The sequence below is a fragment of the Manacus candei genome, unplaced genomic scaffold, assembly GCF_025592945.1.
Source record: "Manacus candei isolate 608988 ecotype Guabito, Panama unplaced genomic scaffold, ASM2559294v1 h1tg000071l, whole genome shotgun sequence".
In the NCBI taxonomy this organism is placed as follows: Eukaryota; Metazoa; Chordata; class Aves; order Passeriformes; family Pipridae; genus Manacus; species Manacus candei.
The window spans coordinates 11419383-11437892 of record NW_026138119.1 but is presented as its reverse complement, the minus strand read 5'-3'; the positions used below and the strand labels follow the sequence as shown (position 1 = coordinate 11437892).

At 59.3% G+C, this 18510-nt stretch overlaps 2 protein-coding genes across 4 annotated transcripts; one reads left to right on the top strand and one right to left on the bottom strand.

Moving 5' to 3' along the window:
• On the bottom strand, positions 1–4332 carry C8G (complement C8 gamma chain). Of its 2 annotated transcripts, XM_051808046.1 has the most exons (8): positions 4008–4332; positions 3693–3821; positions 3256–3395; positions 2527–2597; positions 2098–2205; positions 1691–1792; positions 1337–1375; positions 1–817 (listed from the first exon to the last, which is right to left on the bottom strand). In XM_051808046.1, exons 1-8 carry the CDS (start codon positions 4143–4145, stop codon positions 804–806), a joined length of 741 nt encoding a protein of 246 aa, XP_051664006.1. In that variant the 5' UTR covers positions 4146–4332; the 3' UTR covers positions 1–803. The 2 variants fall into 2 exon arrangements, with proteins under 2 accessions (XP_051664006.1, XP_051664007.1); XM_051808047.1 differs by lacking the exon at positions 3693–3821 and having other exon boundaries at positions 9–817; positions 4008–4327.
• Positions 4333–4512: 180 nt separating this feature from the next.
• FBXW5 (F-box and WD repeat domain containing 5) lies at positions 4513–17945 on the top strand. Of its 2 annotated transcripts, XM_051807970.1 has the most exons (9): positions 4513–4561; positions 4997–5206; positions 7449–7606; positions 8245–8419; positions 9705–9853; positions 11161–11641; positions 14184–14331; positions 15392–15604; positions 16057–17945. In XM_051807970.1, exons 2-9 carry the CDS (start codon positions 5017–5019, stop codon positions 16301–16303), a joined length of 1761 nt encoding a protein of 586 aa, XP_051663930.1. In that variant the 5' UTR covers positions 4513–4561; positions 4997–5016; the 3' UTR covers positions 16304–17945. The 2 variants fall into 2 exon arrangements, with proteins under 2 accessions (XP_051663930.1, XP_051663929.1); XM_051807969.1 differs by lacking the exon at positions 4513–4561 and having other exon boundaries at positions 4720–5206.
• The last annotated feature ends 565 nt before the right edge of the window (positions 17946–18510 follow it).

Sequence of the window (18510 nt, the reverse complement as noted above, 5' to 3'; positions counted from 1 at the left end):
GCAGGGGTTCCCCTTGGGGAACGCGCTCCACAGGGCTGGGGCAGGGGAATGGGCTGTTTCCCTGCCCTGGAGGCCCTGGAGATGGGAAGGAGAAATGCTGCGGGGCTGAGATTTCCTCCTCTGGGGTCCCTGAGGGATATCCCAGCTTGATGGGGAAAAAGGCAGATGCTGTGCTGGTCCCCAGTGCCCCCCAGGTCTGTGCCTCCCATGGTGCCAGGCATGGTGCTGTTGCCCTCAGTGCCGGGTGCTCCCTCGGCCCCAGCCAGCCAGACCCACGTGCCCCACATCCCAGGAACCACCACAACTCCTGCCTCGCTGTCCCATAGCTGGGACAGGGCTCAGGGAGAGGATGAGGGGGGTGTATGGAAGGGGGTTGCACGTCCTCCAACACCCCCTTGGGACCCCCCAGCTGGGAGCACATCTCCAACTCAGAATATTCCGTGATGCTGTGATTCCAGGGCACTGGCAGCCCAGGATGGAGGCAACGCTGGCCTGGCGGGGGCAGACCAAGAGGTGACTGGCCTGGACAAAGGCTCTTCTCTGAGGTGTTTATTGGGGTGTTGCTGGCTCCTGCAGGACACTGGTGCACAGAGCACAGGGGTGACACAAGCCGAGAGGGTGCAGGACCAGGATGGATGCAGCTGCCAGCACAGCTGGAGGCACTGGAGAGCCCCAGAGCTGGCTCCAGGGCTGAGGTGCAGCAGAGGGGGATGAGCAAAGCACAGCTCAGACCCGCGTGGCCATGGGCAGCTCAATGAGGTGAGGGGTGAGCTCTGGGGAAACCCCGGCAACTCCATCTGCACCTACAGCTTTGTTTCTGGAAGGAAGAGAAGTGCTGAGGGGCTGGGGGGTGTCCAAGCCTAGCACCTGGCCTGGAGACTCACCTCTGCCTTCCCAAGCACCAATGACAAGTACTGGAGCTGTCTCCAGGGACCCAGCCTTCAGCCCAGGGTGTCCCTGTGCCAGGACACCCCATCCCAGACCATCCCGGGTAACACCAATATAGACCCATCAAGCCCAGTGTGAGCCATGTAGGGGTTAAATGGGGTTTGCTTTGCCAGGATGCACCTCATGCCCATCCTGGGTGACTGCCACCTCCTCACCCCACACAAGGGCACAGAGAGACCCTGTCCTGAGGGACGGTCTGGCATGGCTGCCCCCTGCCAGGCCAGTGCCCCCATGCTCCTGGGGCAGGACCGCACAGCTGTGGTGTGGTGTGGGTCTGGCCCAGTGTGCCCAGCCCCCAGCCAGGACAGGCAGGCCCCACTGGTGCCCAGTGTGGGGCCAAGCCTAGCACATGGGGGTCCCAGTGCACCACCCAGGATCCCCAACTCACCATCCAGGACATGAAACTCGTCTGCGGAGTCGCAAAACCCTGCAAGAGACAGAGCCTGAGGGGGTCACCCTCCCTGGGACCTGGCACCCCTCCACCCTGCACCCCCAGGACACTGTGAGGTACAGCCCTGGTCCTTGCATCTCTGCCCCTGGGGTGGCCACAGCATGAGGACAGACCCCACATGTGCCCCTGCTGTGGGTGACACGGGGCCATGAGCTGCTCAGACCCCTGGGGATGTACCTCCCCCTCCCCACACTGGAGGGGCCGGACCCCAGCCCCTGATGCTAGGCTCTGCCTCTGGGTGCAGCCACTGCCACGGGGTCCCCTGCTCCCCAGGGACCAGGTGCCACTCACCGTAGGTGGGGAAGTAGTAGGTCACATCCTCACTGAGACCCACAGCCCTCACGTGCTTTTCGAACTTGTCCGCGACGGCATCGCTGACCCGGCTGGTCCGTCCTGCATGGGGGGAGACACTGCCAGCGGCCTCGGGCCCTGCCTGGCCCTGTCCCAAAGCCCCCCATGTCCCTTCGCAAAGCTCAGGGCCCTGGGGGTCTTTCAGTTCACAGAAGTGGGTTTCTGGTTCCCCCCTTACCAGCTCCCCCTTCAGCCTTTGGGGACAATTGTCCAGCTGGGGAGTGACCCTCAGGAGACCCCATTCGCATGTTTGGGTCCTCTGAGGCTCCGGCTGCCATCCCTTGAGCCCAGCATGGGTTTCCCACCCCTGTCCTTCACCTGCCACAAGCCCCTGAGCCTTGACCCACCATAGAGCTTGACAGAGATGCTACGGCCCTTCTGGTAATAGAGGATGGCAAAGCTGCTGGGGTCCATCTCACCTACCACCACATCCACCTTGCTGCTGTGCCCATGGCCTGAGAAGGACAGAGGAGAGTCCAGTGAGTCCTGGTTAACCCTGCTTAGCCCTGGTACCATGCAGGGTATTGTTTCATCATAAACCAGGTGTACAAGGGGTGAAAATCAGGGCCAGAGTGGGGCAGCCCCACAGGCACCATTGCTCCCCCAGGAGGCACCAGCCCATGGCATCACCCGTGATGGTATCTGGCACCTAGAGATCCCAGTGGTAAGATACTGAGAGGGCATTGGGAAGAGGGACACTGGTACCAAAGCCCTGCCCAGAACAGCAGTGGGGGGCTCCAGCAGCTCCCCTGCCACCCCAGCCTGGTGTCCCTCACCCTTCAGCAGGAAGCGTCCAGGGGCCTGGGCAGGGAGGTACCGCTGCCTGATTTCCCAGCACATCCCATCCCTGCACGGGAAGACAAAGAGATGTCAGCACAGGCTGGGGAGGATCCCCCCAGGTCTCTGAACGCCCTGCCTGCCAGGGCACACACGCTGTTTCCTTGGGACTTTGTTTTCTCCCCAGGGAAAGAGATGTCCCAGAGCCCTGTCAAGACATTGTGAGAGATAGTGAGCCCCAAAACCTGCAGAGCTTGAGGGGGTCCCTGCCCCCTCCCTGCAGCACTGAGCCTGGTCAGCCCCTCAGGGCCCATCAGGCCAGGGGGAAGTGCCCACAGATGTGAAGATCCCTGTCTTTAGCTCTGCTGCCCCTGGGGTGGCCCCAAGAGCCAGTTCCAGGCTGGCCTGCGGAGGCACCGCGTGCCTCGGTTTCACCAGCCTGCCTGTCCCTAACCCTGAGCCCACCCCAGGTCAGTGGCTGGGGGTGGCAGGGTGACCATTGTGGCCAGGGCTTCTACTACAAAACTTCACAGAGGGGATCCCACCACACTTTGCTCTGGGGCAGCTCTGTCCTCCTTGGAGCCAGAGGCCAGGGCACTAGCACTGCTCTGACTTGCCTGCAGAGTTCCCATTCCACCCAGCGTCCCCTGCCTCCATCCCGGTCCTGCTGTGACCTGCCTACAGCACCCCTGTTCCTGCCTGTGGCCCCCCTGCCCACTGTTACTCACAGCTTCCTGAGGGTGCTGATGGCAAGGCTTTGTCCGTCCAGGACGGTCACCATCACTGTCGTGGCCTCCAGCTGGTGGCTGTGCTCTGCCAGGTGGCTGCAGCGGGAGGCCACGCTGACCAGGAACCACCTCCCTGCGAGCTGCATGGCACAGGGGTGACACCATCTACAGAGCCACCAGCCCAGGGTGCCCCCACTCACCCCGAGCACCCACTGTCCCCTCACTTGGCACCTCTGCCCACAGCCTGTCCCTTGGGGTGTCCCCAGGACACGACCGCCCTTTGTGATCGGGTGGGTGGGATGGCAGGGCAGAGAGAAGCCTGGTATGGGGATAGGCTGAGGGCTGTGTGGGGGTGTCTAAGGCACCTGCCCATGGCTCACACTGCCCACGGGGCTGTGGGCACCCCCGTCCCACCCTGGGTGTGTGCTGGGTCTCACTTGATGCTGCAGTCCAAGCTCGCCCCAAGCCTCAGAGCGACGGTGGCTGCACCCACAGCCGGGGTCTGTCTGGGGGAGCACAGGGGTCCCTCCGAGGCTCCGGCCCCCGCACCTGCCTCGTAGGCAGCCCTGCGGGCAGTGCTGGGGCTGAGCTGGGCTCTGCCACCCCTGCTGTGTGCGGGGGGCACGGGGGGCTTGAGCTGGGGGACGAGCTGGGAGACTGAGGGTCAGCCCTGGAGGGGAACAGAGGGGAACGGGAGCCCCCACACTTCCTGCAGCCCCCCCCCAGGGCGGGGTCCAGGCCCAAACCCTCACCTGGGGGAGGCTTAGCCCCTCCTGAGCCGCCACCTTGTCCAGCGGGCTCTGGGCAGGGGGCGGCCGCCGCCGCCTCGGCCGCTGCCCCCGCGCCGTGAGGAACAGCCCGAGGAGCAGGAGGGTGCGCAGGGCCGCCATGAGACGCTGTGCTGGGAGGCGGCGGGGCAGGTGGGTACGGCCGGGGGGACAGGACAGGGGTCAGGGCCGGGGTCAGGACCGGAGGCGGGGCCCCCAGCGGGACCCGAGGGGGGGCCGGTCACCGACCCCGGGGCCCGTCCCGGTGTGGGCGGAGCCTGTTCAGGCGGGGCGTGACAGGGCCGATGGGGCGGGGCCTGGCTCAGAGGCGTGGCCTGGTCAGGCCGGGCGAGGCAGCGCTGCCGCCGCGGGAGCGATCGTGCTGCGCTCGGCTCGCTACACCTGTTGCACGGCGGGGAGCTCTGTGCTCGATCTGTCGGGGCTGCGGCGGGACGCGGCGCCCTGATTGGCGGGCGGGGGCGCGCCCGGAGCGGCGGCCGGAAGTTGGGGGACGGGGCGGGGGCAGTGGAGCTGCCGAGGTGCGGAGGGGGACCGGGAACACGGGGAATACTGGGAACACTGGGAACGGGGGGGCGGGGATAGCGGGAACGGCACGGGGGGACTGGGAACACCGGGAATACCGGGAACGGGGGGGAACGGGGACAGCGGGAACGGCCCGGGAACACGGGGAATACCGGGAACGGGGACACAGCGGGAACGGCACGGGGGGAACGGGAATACCGAGAACAGGGGGGAACGGGGACAGCGGGAACGGCACAGGGGGACCGGGGATACCGGGAACGGGGACACAGCGGGAACGGCACGGGGGGAACGGGAATACCGGGAACGGGGACACAGCGGGAACGGCACGGGGGGACCGGGATACCGAGAACAGGGAATACCGGGCACGGCACGGGCGGGCCGAGGGCCTCTGCGGTCCCCGTCCCCTGACCCCGCGCCCCGCTCGGCCCCAGCGCGGCGGCAGAATGACACGATGGCCGCGGGCGGGCCCCGGCTGCCGGACACCGTCCTGTTCGAGATCTTCCTGTACCTGGACCACGCCGACGTGCTCTCGGTGGGGCTCGTGTGCCAGCAGTGGCGCGCCGTGGCCCGCGACGAGTTCCTGTGGAAGGAGCTGTTCTACCGCTACTACCGCGTGTCCCGGGACGTGCCGCGGCACCCGGGTGAGCGGGGGGCACCTGCCCTGAGCCGGGAGGGACACTGCGCCCCCCCGCCCGTGGTGGGGCGGTGGAGCCCCCCGAACCGTCCCCTCAGCTCTGCCACTGTGCTCCGAGATGGGCTGTGCACGGGAGGGGCTCTGGGGCTGCCCAGACCCTTCAGAAATGGGGTCAAAGGGCTGAAAATGCTTCCCTTTCCTTCCCTTTCACAGAAAGGAGGTGTCTGGGCTCTCTAGGCAGCTGCTCTCAGTGGCTGCAGCCCAGAGAGATCCCGGGAGCAATAGTGGGTCACCACACATTGCTGCATCCCAGCTGGCCTGGGGTGTGTGGAACCACTGCTGGCTTGGCCTCACCAGGACCTTGCAGCCCCCGGCTGGACTGGGCACTGCCACAGCAACACTGGCTGCCCAGGGCTGCGCAGAGGGGCGTGTGGCCCTGTGATGGCACTGAGGGCACATGCTGAGGCAGCAGCTGCCCCACTGTGCCAGGGCAGGTGAGGCTCGATCTGGGCTCACAGCAGGAACTGAGGGAGCCCCACACGGCCATCCCTGTCCAAGCTGTCAGAGGGCTCCAGGGTGGCAGTCATGTTGTCACAGCTCTGTTCCCTCTGAGCATCCAGTGCTGGAAGCAGTCGGTGCAGTCTGGAAGGGTGGCTGCACTGTCACACGCTGGGACAGGCCTTGGGGACCTGCCAGCAGGAACCCCCGCTGCCGAGGGCAGTTTCTTTCAGAGCTCAAGCAGCCTGTTCCCGGTATGCTGCAGGGGGCTCCCAGCAGTGGCTGAGGGAATTGGGTCCTGGATCGGGAGTTGCAGTGGCTACAGAAGAAATGCCAGGAAATACAGGAAGAAATGCCAGGGATCAAGCAGCAGGAGCCCATCTCCCTGCACCAGGAACACCAGAGCAGAAGGGCTCTAGGGAGAGGTGGGATGTGGATGGGATGACTCAGGCTGCATGACTTCACTCCTGCAGACCTTGGGAGTTCTGTGGGGCTTAGGACATTCTCTTTAGGGTTTATCTGAGACTCTTTGACCAGCCTTGTTCCCTCCCAGCCTCCTAGAGCTGGTTAGTCAGCTGCCAGCCCTGTTGTTGAGCACTAATTAGGATGGAGCAGTTGGTGTAGCTCAGTAACATATTCAGGCACCTCCCTGGCTGCTGGAGCTGTAGGCACCCTCCATGAGGCAGCAGGACAGGGACAGCTGGCAGGCCTGGAAAGGGAGTTTGGTGAATACCTCTGCCAGCTTGCTTGCACTGGGCAGCTTCACGGTTGGGGGAATGGTATCCAGTGGGTCTGTAAGAGGAAAGGTTGGGGTTGCTTGGCCAGGTGGGGCCTGTCCAGGCTGTTTCCCAGCCACATGGGCTGGGCCCAGGAGGTTCAGAGGAGCCTGAAGTGCCCAGGCTGCGAGCAGCAGTGGCATGTGCTGGTATCAACTGGTCCCTTCCTCTAGGACCAGGTGCCTCCCGGGCTGCAGCACGTTCCAAAAAATCCTTCAGTCCTGTTCAGTGTCACTAGGAAAGTTGGCCCTTATCCATATACATGCTTCATCCTCTTTGCTTCTTTGGGATTTGCTGCTGCAAGAAGTTTGTAGGCTGCCTGGCCGGGCCCTTCGTTAAAAATCTTTTTTATTTGTCTCTTCACTGGCTGTCAGTGGGACTGCTGTGAGTGTACCCCAGGCTGTGCTGCTGCAGGGCTCCTCCTCTCCTGGCACGCTCTGTCCAGCTCCCATTCTTCTCTCTCGTTCTTTCAAGTCTCTTATCTCATGGAGATGTTTTTTTTTTCTGGTCCCAGACCCTTTCTAGAACTGTCTTAATTCTGCATTAGACAAGACAGAGATAATCAATGCAGAGCTGGGTATGGTGAGAAGCAGCTTCCCTTCCTGGTTGGTTTGATTGTACTGGAGCATGTCTCCCTTCGGAGGACTGTTTTATCCTGGGCAAGGTTTTGGTCTGACAGCCAGCAGCTCTGCCCTGGCTGTTTCAGCAGAGTCTGTGCTGGTTTGGAAGGTGTGATGTGGAGCTGTGTGGGTACTGGCAGAAAGGCTTTTTTTTTGTGGGGGGTTAGGGAAGCTACTGAGGAAAATGGTGAGTGCTGGTAACTCAGCTGCAGCCATGTGTTGGTGCCCCAGCAGAGCTCCTGGCATTGCTCACAGGAGCTAGGATTGGTTTATTAAAGACTGATGCCGTGTTTAGCCCAGCTCTGGGCTTCCCTCCGCTCACACTCCTGTCCCGTGTCCCTGCTCTGTGTTGCAGCTGCTGTCTCCTGGTATGATGAGTTCCAGAGGCTCTACGACACCATCCCTTGCGTAGAGGTGCAGGCCCTGAAGGAGCACAGTGACCAGGTTTTGCACCTCAGCTTCTCGCACTCTGGCTGCCTGTTTGCATCCTGCTCCAAAGACTGCACAGTCAAGGTAAAGTGGCAGGTGCCCTGCCCAGCCCTTCCAGATGTGGTTTCAGTGGGACTTAGCCCTGAGAGCAGCCTTTGGGAAGGTTGTGGAGAGGAGAGGTTTGACCAGATGTCCCTGGACTCAGGCTGGCTCCTGCAGATGCTGAGCTGTTCTCAAAGCCACAGAACTAATGACTCTTGCAAATGTAGCCTTGAGGGCTGTGGATTCCAGCTCCAGCCCATTTGTGTGGAGGTAGCCAAAGTGCCTGCCTGGTGCTTTCTAGGTGCAAATCAGTGCCCTGTTGTGACCTGGGTCTGATAAGGAATGGGGAGATAATGATTCACTGCAATAGATGTCTTGCATAAGTGGTTGTCCTGGGAGAAATCTCTCTGAACACGTTGGAAACCCAGCTGCGACAGCAACATTTACTACCTGAACACCCTCTCTGACCAATGGAGCAACAGTTCTCCATTTAGCCCCTCCAAATTTTCTGTCAGGGAAATGGGGAGTTCTAACAGGAATATGGGGACTGGGAGGCAGTTAAATGGGGTTTGTGATGTTGTTTGTTTTTCATGTCCTGGTGAGTGCTGGCAGAACAGATAAAGTGGAACCACTCTCAGGCTTCTCAGCAGTTTCCTGCCTGTTTGTCCATTTCTCTGTAGGTCTGGAGCAATGAGCTGGACATCTCCCTGCAGCACAGCTCCAACATGAGACCATACAACTGGAGCTACACCCAGTTCTCCCAGTTCAACTCTGATGACTCCCTTCTGCTGGTATCTGGTGTCTTTGTGGGGCCTCACAACTCCTCCTCAGGGGAGATCGCTGTGATCAGCATGGGTAAGTGCTGCCTTCACAAGGGCTCCCAGGAGGGGTGAGTGCTGGGTGCTGGGCTTCCCTTCTTCTTAGGGTGTGCAGTGGCCTTCACCTCAGCTTGTCCTGACACCCAACACCTGAACTAAAGGGTTCCACAGTTTTGGAGGGGAAGCCTTACAGACAGCCTTAACTCTGCTCGGGTCACCACGACAGCACCTCAAGGCAGCATGGCTTGTATTTACCCTCACTTAACTTCTGTCCTACGTGACAGTCTGGCAAGGGTTATCCACCTTACTTGTTGTCTTGAAGCTCCTATTTCTGTCTCATGTGGTGCTAGGCATAGAACCATAGAACCCCAGAACAGTTTGGGTTGGAAGGGACCTTAAAGTTTATCTCGTTCCACCCCCTGCCATGGGCAGGGACACATTCCACTGTCCCAGGTTGCTCCAAGACTTTTCCAACCTGGCTTTGAACACTTCTAGGGATGGGGCAGCCACAGCTTCTCTGGACAACCTGTGCCAGGGCCTCACCACCCTCACAGGGAAGAGTTTTTTCCCAATATCCCATCTGCCCTCTGTCAGTGTGAAGCGATTCCCCCTTGGCCAGTCCCTCCAGACCCTTGTCCAAAGTCCCTCCCCAGCCCTCTCAGAGCTTTTTTAGGCACTGGAAGGGGTTCTAAGGTCTGCCTGGAGTCTTCTCTTCTCCAGGCTGAACACCCCCAGCTCTTTCAGCCTGTCTCCAGAGCAGAGCAGAGGTGCTGGATACAGCCCTCAGACCATCTTTTTGGGACCCTAGTTCCACCCTTAAGTCTCACATGGCTTTCTGAGGGGCTGTCACCTGAGCCTCTTTCACCTCTTCTGCTGCAGCCCTGTGCACGTGGCTAATCCCCACTGAATTATCTCTCACCATCTCTGTGCCACAGTCCCACCGTGCCAGGAATCAGGAGTGCACAGCTGCCTTACTGGGAAAGGCCCTGAGCACTGGGAGTAGGAGTGAAATTCCATGTGTGTTTAACTCATTCTTGTCCCCTGGGCCCCGCTCAGGGAAAGGCTGGGAGGTTGGACTGCTCTCTGCTCTGGCTCTGTCAGGCTGCCCTGTTGTTTTGATTTCCCTTGTCAAGGTCTCATCACACATCTCTCTAGAAAAGAGAAATAATGTGTCCCCTTAGCAGTGGCTTGAAGCTGGATGGAGGTTAGCAGTGCTGCCTCAGTGCTTGTCCTGCAGAGACCTGTCCTGTAGACAGGCCCTGTTTCTCCAGGGCCCTTGCTGGGAGTCATCGCCTCACACTCATGTTTCCCCTGTCTTCCAGAGAACTTCACACTACTTTCCAGGGTGAGGAATAAACCCTATGATGTGTTTGGCTGCTGGCTGAATGAAACCAACTTGATCTCAGGCAATCTGCATCGGATTGGTCGCATAACCTCCTGCTCGGTGCTGTGGCTGAACAATGCTTTCCAGGTGAGCTGCCTTCCTTCCAGCTCCACAGGCAGTGCAGCTTCCTGCTGGCTCCTGGGGGAGGAAAAGCTGCAGGGAAGGATGGCCCAATCCTCCTGTCATCCCTGTTTGTCTCCTCTGACTTGTCCTCAGGATCCTGAGCTCAAGGCAACCCTTGCATGAGGCTTCTCCACGCTTGATGTCATGGTATCCACTGTAATATTCTGACTCTGCCCTCAGATCCCATTAACTCTTGCCCCATTAATTAGGCTGAGGACTTGACTGCAGTGCCCCAGAGCATGCATTGCCTAACAGCAGGGCTGCTAAGGTCCTTGGTAGTCTGAAGCTTGGCCTGGGATGGCTGTAGCCTGGCATGTGTCCTAACAATGGCCTTTCTCCCACTTGGTTGCTCAGGGTATTTTTCCTGGGAGTTGGAGCAGCCTGAGCTGATCTCAGCCCTGGCTGGTCTTGCTGAGGTTTCTCAGGCCAGGTACTGTCTCTGATGCCATGGTGAGACCTGGAGAGCCATGTGTGCTGGCCTTAGACTGCTTGTTTATTCCCTGGCACTTGGCAGTCGTGTTCCTCTTCCATGTTTGCCCTCTATCTCAGTGTCACAGCTGCATGTCCCCATTTTTTGTGTTTTTAACGTGGTGCTGACCCCATGTGAAATCTTCTGGTAGCAGAGACTCTTCCCACAGCCACATCTCCATGCTGCACTGACCATACAGCATTAGCCCTTCCATCCCTGAGAGGCCAAGAAGGTCCTTGCCCATGATGGGGGTGTGGGAGTGCAGATGCAGGCTGGGAGCAGTGAGGCAGGGAGGGACCTGCTGCGTCCTGCTGCAGGCTACAGGCATACTCCAGGAGCACGGGGGTCCTGTGCCACTGCTGCTGTGAGCCAGAGGGATCCTACTTCATGCCTTTTGCAGAGGCCTTGTCCTGAAATCCTTGTAGATTATAGAATGTAGAGTATCCTGAGTTGTTAGGGACCCACAAGGATTGAGTCCAACTCCTGGCCCTGCACTGTAAAGCACCGGTTAGCACCAGCTGATGACCTCAGGCTGGGATTGGCAGCAGGGCTGCCCAGCCTCTGTGCTTCCCAGCTCCACTGTTGCCTGCCTGCGGGAATGTTTTGCCTCAATATGTCTCCATCTGGGAGAGGAAGGAGCTCAGCAGAGCTGGCAAGCTTCGAACCAGTTCTTGTGCCAGTGCTCCACATGCAGTGTGAAAGGGTCGGTGGTGACTGGTGTCCCTGCTCTGGCTCAGGTCTTGGTTTGAACTGTGGGAGTGATGTGGGGTGGTTCCTGCTCACTTCTCCCCTCTGCCTGTAGGGCATCGAGTCTGAGAACGTGAATGTAGTGAAGAGACTGTTCAAAATCCAGAACCTGAACGCCAGCACCATCCGGACCGTGATGGTGGCTGACTGCAGCCGATATGATTCCCCGGACCTGCTCCTGGACTATGAGGAGCAGCTCGCTGCTTCCTCCACCTGCCCAGTCTTTGATCTTGGCAGTGACAGTGAGGAAGAAGAGGCCAAGCCCAAGCAGCCTCCAGAGCCAGCCGTACAGGAATTGCCGGATGCCGGGGGTGTGCCGGCAGAGGACGGGCTGCAGCAGTTCTTTGGTGATATCATGGGGGGCCACATGAGGCCTGCCATGACTGACACAGAGCTGGAGACAAAGGTGGCCGAGCTGTTTGTGCGTAACAGAACTAAACCACCTGAGCCAAACCTGCTCCCCACGGACAGCAGTAGCAAGACTAAGTACTTAATCTTCACCACAGGATGCCTCACCTACTCTCCACACCAAATAGGTAAGGCTGGGGCTGAGCCTGGGGCAGTTGGCCAGCCTGGGGGCATGGGCTGCAGCTGGGCTCTGGATTTGGGTCCGGAAAAGACCTAGTCTCTCTGCTGCCTGTTTGTGAGGCATGAGCTGCAGTTTGCTCAAGGTTCTGAAGGGGGTTCCACCTCACAAGCACTTGCCTGAGGGTTGTTTTGTTGCTGTCAGGATGACACGTGGCCAAAGTCATGTTGAGGGCTGAGCAGAAGATCAAGAAGGAGCTTGTGGTTTAAGGACACCAGCCACTAGCTGGTGCAGGGGGAGACTGGTGCTTGCCCTGGGAGAGGTGTGTGGAGGGACCTTGGTCCTGTTCTCATGTGGGGGTGGAGAGGGCATCAAGGGAAGACTGGTCTGAGCAGCGTGGAGTTCATGTGCATGTTGCTTGTGCAGTGCCCCCAGCTCTGGGTGTCAGTGCCCTGCCTGCCCCTGCCCCTTGCCTGCCTCCCCTCTGCCCGGTGTGGAACCACCCTCACATGGGCTTTCAGCCTCAGTGAGGCACTGGGGCACCCCTGCCCTGGGACCAGGGGGGTTTCACAGGGGGTTATTCACTGCCCCAACCAGTGTTTCTGTGATGAGTGATGCCAGGCAGCTTGCAGCCTCCTTGCTCAGTGGGGTACAACGGACTGTGGGTGCAGCATGTGTCAGGCAGTGCCATTGCTGGGGACCTTGTCCTGGGTTAAGACGTCCCTTTCTCATCTGGGGTGCTCCTGTTGAGGCGTCAGGACTAGCAGAGCCTGAATTTACAGAAAATCAGCACAGTGGGGAGCAGGAGCAGGTAGTCTGACTGCTTTCCAAAGAGACCCTAAAGCTGGCAGAGAGGTAAAAAGGACCAGAAATGTAGGGAAGGAGAGAGCTGCTCCCAGGCAAGACTCCTGCGAAACCACAGTTTTAGTTCCTTTCACTGCTTGCACAGTTCCAGTCTTGCTTCCCTGCTGCAGAGTCTCTTGACCTTCCTGTGACTTGGTCCCACACCAGCACCACCCAGTAAGGTGGGGGAAGGCAGTTTACAGAGCTGTAGACAACTTGGAGAAGAGTCACTTGGTCTTTGCCTACTTCGGTTGGGAACATGGCTTGGACCGAGTGAGCTCTGCTCCATGCTTCTGCTCGCTGGGCTGAGCTAGGGCTGCACCCAGATCCCCTGGGCTGAGCTGAGGCTGCCACACACTGAGGCAGAGCCTTTGGGCTCCCGAATTCCTGTGCAGGCTCCCGAATTCCCACTCAGCCTCCCAGGGCCAAAGGGATTTGTTTGATACCTTTGAACTCTGTGACTCCCTGGCTGGTGGCCAGCGCCTGCAGCACAGGCTGCTGCTCACAGGGCTGGATGCTGGCTCGGCTCCTGGCCCGCCATGAGTCACTGCAGTGTCATTTGGCCCTTGGTTTGTGTGCCCTGGTGCGCCTGCTCTGTGCCCCAGGACCTGAAGGAGCTCGCTCTGTGCTCACCTCCCATGCTGCTGCTGGCACACAGCCCTGTTCCAGCCCGAGGTCCTTGAGCTCCCATTCCTTGTGCTGGTGGCAAGCTGAGCAGCTTGTCCTGCTAACTCATGTGTGTCTGAGTTTGGAACTGGGAGTGTGGTGCTGTGGAAGGGAGGATGAAGATGCTGGTGAGCAGTGCCAGTGGGGTGGAAGAACACTGGTACTGTCCTGAAGGCCCTGGGCTGCCCGGGCTCAGAGACATAGATGCTGGGAATGGCCTTTGACTTGAGGTACAGTGGTGTGTCACTCCTGTCTTGTTGCGCTGCAGGAGAGGGCTAAAATCAAGGATATTGTCAGCAATTCCCTCAGAGGGCTGATGAGATGGGCCAAGCCATCTTCTAGCTCCTCCTGGACCTGCTGAGGATGAAGGCTGTGTGTGCCCAGGAGCTGCTGAGGCTCACAAGGGTCCTCCAGGAAGCTGTTGGAGATGGTTTGTGTTTGGGACTTCTGGCAAACAGAGCTGGAAAGGGACTGGGCTTGACCCATCTCATGTGTCTCCTTTAGTCAGGAAGTTCAGAAGCTACAAAGCACTTGAGCACAGTTTCGGTTTAAGCGTCTGTTCTTGGAGCTTTCTGGGACTGACTTGCACTTGGCAGCATTAGGAGAAAACTCTGCCCCAGTCAGTGCATATGCTGGGCTTCTCCAGGCCAGATACTGCAGGAATGGGCCTGACCCAGGGATTCATTTAGGAGAAAAACCTTTCTGCAACAAGTGTGTCTCCTGGGCCAGCGCAGCTTCCTTGTGCTTTGGAGCTGGGCTGGGGCGAGGTGTGGCTGTACCCACAGGTGCCGGGCATCTCCCTGTCTGGGGTTGGATGTGCCAGTGTGTCACTCACAGGTGGAGTCCTGACCCAAAGCCCACTTGGAGAGCTGAAGGAGCCTGACCAGGACAGCAGCCCTGTCCCAGTCCTCAACCAGCGAGCTGGTTCTCCCTTCTTAGCAGCACCAAGGGAAGTCCCTTCCTGAAGCCTGGGGACTCCCCCAGCCCTGCTGCCTGCTGGCAGTGGCCTGTGGAACCACCTCCCTCTTCTCTCTGTCCCACAGGGATTAAAAGGATCCTGCCCCATCAGATGACAACCGCTGGGCCGGTGCTGGGGGAGGAGAGGCGCTCGGATGAGTTCTTTGACTCCCTGGATCACGTCATTGACATCCATGGGCACATCATCGGCATGGGCCTGTCCCCTGACCACCGGTAAGTGTGGAGGGCTTCAGCCACTGCCAGGGTGGGCAAGAGGTGCTCCTGTGCTCTGTGGGGTGACCAGGAGAAGAAATGACTGTGGTGGATGGAACAGGTGCCTGCTGATCCTGGCGCTGAAGGTGTGTTGTTACCACTGAGCATCACTGCTGGTTGCAGCAGGAATGTGTTCCTGAGCCAGCTCAGGACAGGGTCAGGCCTTGTGAGAGGGGAGGACCTGCCCACACAAATATGTCTTATTCCTGAGGCAGATCGTCTGTAGAATCCTAGGATAGTTTGGGTTGGAAGGGAGCTTAAAAACCATCTAGACCCCACCCCTTTGGCATGGGCAGGGACACCTTCCACTACACCAGGTTGCTCCAAGCCTTATCTAACCTACCCTTGGACACTTCCAGGAATGGGGCAGCCACAGCTTCTCTGAGCAACCTGTGCCAGGGCCTCACCACAGTCTCTGGGAAGAGTTTCTTCCCAATATCCCATCTAGCCCTGCCCTCTGGCAGTTTGAAGCCCATTCCCCCTTGTCCTGTCATTTGAGGCCCTTGTCCAAAGTCTCTCTCCAGCTCTCCTGAAGCCCCTTTAGGCACTGGAAGGAGCTCTGAGGTCTCCCTGGAGCCTTCTCTTCTCCAGGCTGAACACCCCCAGCTCTCCCAGCCTGTCTCCAGAGCAGAGGGGCTCCAGCCCTCAGAGAATCTCCGTGGCCTCCTCTGAACTTGCTCCATCAGCTCCATGCCCTTCCTTTGTTGGGGGCCCCAGAGCTGGAGGCAGCTCTGCAGGTGGGGTCTCACCTGAGCGGAGCAGAGGGGCAGAATCCCCCCCCCGTACTTGCCCACAAGATACCCCCATCCATCCTTAAAGATAGGTTTAATGGGATTAGAGAGGCATGACCTGACCCCTAGAGCCACCTCCCAGGTGTGGTTGTCCTTTCCAAACATGGCTAGGAGCATTTCAGTGCCTGTTCCCCTGTTTCAGCCTGGACTGCAGGCTCAGTGCCTGCCGTGCCAGGGGCTCTGTGAGCTCTGTGGCACGGTGCAGGTGACCCCTCCCTGCCCTCCCCAAGGTACCTGTACGTGAACAGCCGGGCCTGGCCGCGGGACTGCGTCATCTCCGACCCGATGCAGCCTCCCCCCATCGCCGAGGAGATCGACCTGCACGTGTTCGACCTGAAGACAATGAAGGAGGTGAAGCGAGCCCTGCGTGCGCACCGGGCCTACACACCCAACGAGGAGTGCTTTTTCATCTTCCTGGACGTCAGCAGGGACTTTGTGGCGAGGTGTGTGGCAAGTGGGTAGGCAGGATCCTGACCCTGCATCCGCAAGGGCCTGAGGCCATTGTTGCAGGACAGCTGGAGTGAGCAGGACACTCCTGTGTGTTGGGAGCAGGGCAGGGAATGGAGTTGGATAGAGCAGAGGGACTGAATTGGAGGATGCTGATTAAGGCTGTCTGCCCTGCTCCTGCTGTAAATCTCTGGGGAAAGGGTAAATCTGGGGTTGTGGTGTGTTTGGTGGTGGGTGGCAAATGCCTTTCTCAGGGCCTGCAGGTGTTGTGGGGGCCCTGGATTCCGGAGGGAGCTGCCTGCGCAGGGTGAAGCTCTGGAGGCGGGGGCTGGAGCACCCTCTGCCCCCATCCCCACGGCAGGATGGGAGTGGCAGTGGCAGAGTGTTGGGGCTGCCGGGCTGACGCCCTGACCAGTGTGACGCCCTGACTGGTGTCTCTCTGCCACAGCGGGGCAGAGGATCGACACGGCTACATCTGGGACCGGCACTACAACATCTGCCTGGCCAAGCTGCAGCATGACAACGTGGTGAACTCGGTGGCGTTCAGCCCGGTGGAGCAGGAGCTGCTGCTGACAGCCAGCGATGACACCACCATCAAGGTGTGGCGGTCCCCACGGGCTGTGCGCATCCGGCAGGCCAGGAGGCCCCGGCCCCGGAAACTGCTCTTCTCCTGGCTCATGAACCAGAAAAGCTGAACCCAGGTACACCTGCTCCTGCAGCTTCCTCACTGCAGCACCTCCTCCGGAGCTCTCAGAGCCCTGAGCCCTGTACAGAGATGAGCTCTGGGCACACAAATCCCATGGCTGAGCCAGGAGGAGCCCCAGCAGCGGGAATTGCCTCCTCCTTGGAGCATCTGCTTCAAAGACAGAACATAAGAGCCGAGGGGCCTATTCTGGGCCCATCGGGCAGCAGCTGAGCTGGTCACTGCAAGGTGGGCTCCCCACAGCTTCTCACCAGCACTGCTGCTTGGGCACAGTTCTCTGGGTGAGCTCTGGGCTTGAAGGACACTGAGGCATGTCCAATGTGGGTCTGTGTGAGGTTGGGATGTGGCTGGCCCTGCCGGGAGCCGCCGGCTGCAGAGTGCTTGGCAGGAGCCGTGGTGCAGCTGCACTGCCTGACTTTAACATAGGTGTTTTATTGTGTGTTTGTCCAAAACCTCCATGGGCAACTCATCTGACTGCTGAGGAATGCTGAGGGCCTCCTCCCCATGGTGCCTCTTCCTAGGAGGTGGCAGGAACTGGGGGGCAGTGAGAGGACGGAGGGGAGGCAGGGCTGGGGGCCTGGCTGGCCTCCACTGCCTGTTGATGCCTTGTTGGGAACTGCGTGTTTATATTGCCAGTTTCGAAACTCGGGAGCGGGGAGGGCTGGTGGTAACATGGTGCTGGCTTTGCCTCTGTCTTCCTCTGCTGAGTAGCACTTCAGTAAGCTATGGATCAATGAACGTATTTATTGTGAGGGATCTGCTGTCCCATTCTGGGGCACCCGTGAGGATGGCTGGTGGGGCTTGTTGTCGCCTCCCTCCCATGCTACCTAAGTTATGGCACTTTAGCTTCTCTTGGTAAGTTCTCTGTGAATAGGTGTAGGCACCCACAGGTGCTGCAGGTATTCATTCACCTGCAGGTGATGGGGACGGAGTCCTCCTGCCTGCAGTGACAGCTGAATAAGCTCCCTGTCCCTGGGGCTGACCCGCTGTGGGTGAGGGCTCAGCTCCCCCAGGATCCTGAGGTTGGTGGGGCTGGTGACTTTGAGTGATTATGGACTCAGTGGTGTTCACTGTCTGTCCCTGAAGCTTCTCTCCCCATAGCAGGTACCCAAATGTCAGAGTCTGAAATGAAGCTCCTAATCTTGACCTGGCCTAGCCAGGGCTCCCAGGAGCTGCTGTCACTCCTGAGAGTGGGGCTGGGAAGAAGCTGCAGCCCAGGCAAGGAGAGGTGTTTCAGGGTCCCCCTTGGGAGCCCCCAGCACAGCCTGGGGTTACAGATAGACCTGACAGAGGTGGCAGCTCCTGTCATGATGGCACTGATGGCTTTAGCAGTCCCTGCAGCAGGAGGGTCGGCAGCCACATTCTGCTGTGCCCCAGCTTCTTCCAAAACCCCCGTAACTCAGGTTTTCTGTCATGAATCAAGGGGTTCCTTCCTCTGTGTGTGTGTGTGCACGCACAGGCTCCACATCCCGCTCTGTGCAGTCACACAGTGAAGGAACAGCCTTTCCCTTCTCCTCTCCCAACTGTGAACTCTCCACCCATGGCTTGGTGCAGCAGCGAGTGAGGCACCAAGGGGTTGTTTGTACTGAGTTTTGCTCTTCACTCTGGCATTGAATAAATACTCTGCTAAAGCATCTCTGCAATGTGAGCTTGTTTTTTGGAGTGCTGCTCCGCTGAGGCAGAACTGAGGCCAGGACTGGCGCAGGGCTGGGCTGGGGCACTGCAGGAACTGCTGTCCAGCTTGTGGTTACCTGCCCTGGGTGGGTGAGGGAGTGCCGGCAGAGAGCTGTGAGAGGCAGGGAATTGCCCAAATCTCCTCTGCCCTCAGGGAGGAGGATGGAACAGCCCAGGGGAAGGGCAGCAGCAGTCCCTGGCAGCCTTGGGAATGCTCTTCTCTGTCAGGGCTGAGCATTGCAGGCTCCAGAACAGGCAAGGGGATGGATTCCTCCTGGATTTACATTTTTTTCCAAGCACTAACAGGCATGGAGCAGGTAAGCAGAGAGCCCTATTATTGCTGGTTGGCATTCCTGTGCCACAGCAGCATCCTGAGCTGCAATGCCACTGACCCTCACAGCCCTTTGCTTATTCCTGGTGCAGCAGTAGCCACTATGAAAGGGAGCTGGGGGTTCCCAGGAGGGGACAGACCCCCATGGGTGTCTCTTCTGTTTGTCTCTTCTACACACAGTGAGTAGAGGCCAC

What these genes read in the sequence shown, in the direction of transcription:
- FBXW5 (XM_051807970.1), top strand. Translation starts at nt 5,017, where the DNA reads ATGGCCGCGGGCGGGCCCCGGCTGCCGGACACCGTCCTGTTCGAGATC. An exon ending in GGCTGAACAATGCTTTCCAG is followed by an intron (nt 9,854 to 11,160) that starts GTGAGCTGCCTT and finishes CTCTGCCTGTAG; the next exon opens with GGCATCGAGTCTGAGAACGT. An exon ending in GGCCTGTCCCCTGACCACCG is followed by an intron (nt 14,332 to 15,391) that starts GTAAGTGTGGAG and finishes GCCCTCCCCAAG; the next exon opens with GTACCTGTACGTGAACAGCC.
- C8G (XM_051808046.1), bottom strand. Translation starts at nt 4,145, where the DNA reads ATGGCGGCCCTGCGCACCCTCCTGCTCCTCGGGCTGTTCCTCACGGCG. An exon ending in AGCTTGGACTGCAGCATCAA is followed by an intron (nt 3,396 to 3,692) that starts GTGAGACCCAGC and finishes TGTGCCATGCAG; the next exon opens with CTCGCAGGGAGGTGGTTCCT. An exon ending in TGGACGCTTCCTGCTGAAGG is followed by an intron (nt 2,206 to 2,526) that starts GTGAGGGACACC and finishes TGTCCTTCTCAG; the next exon opens with GCCATGGGCACAGCAGCAAG.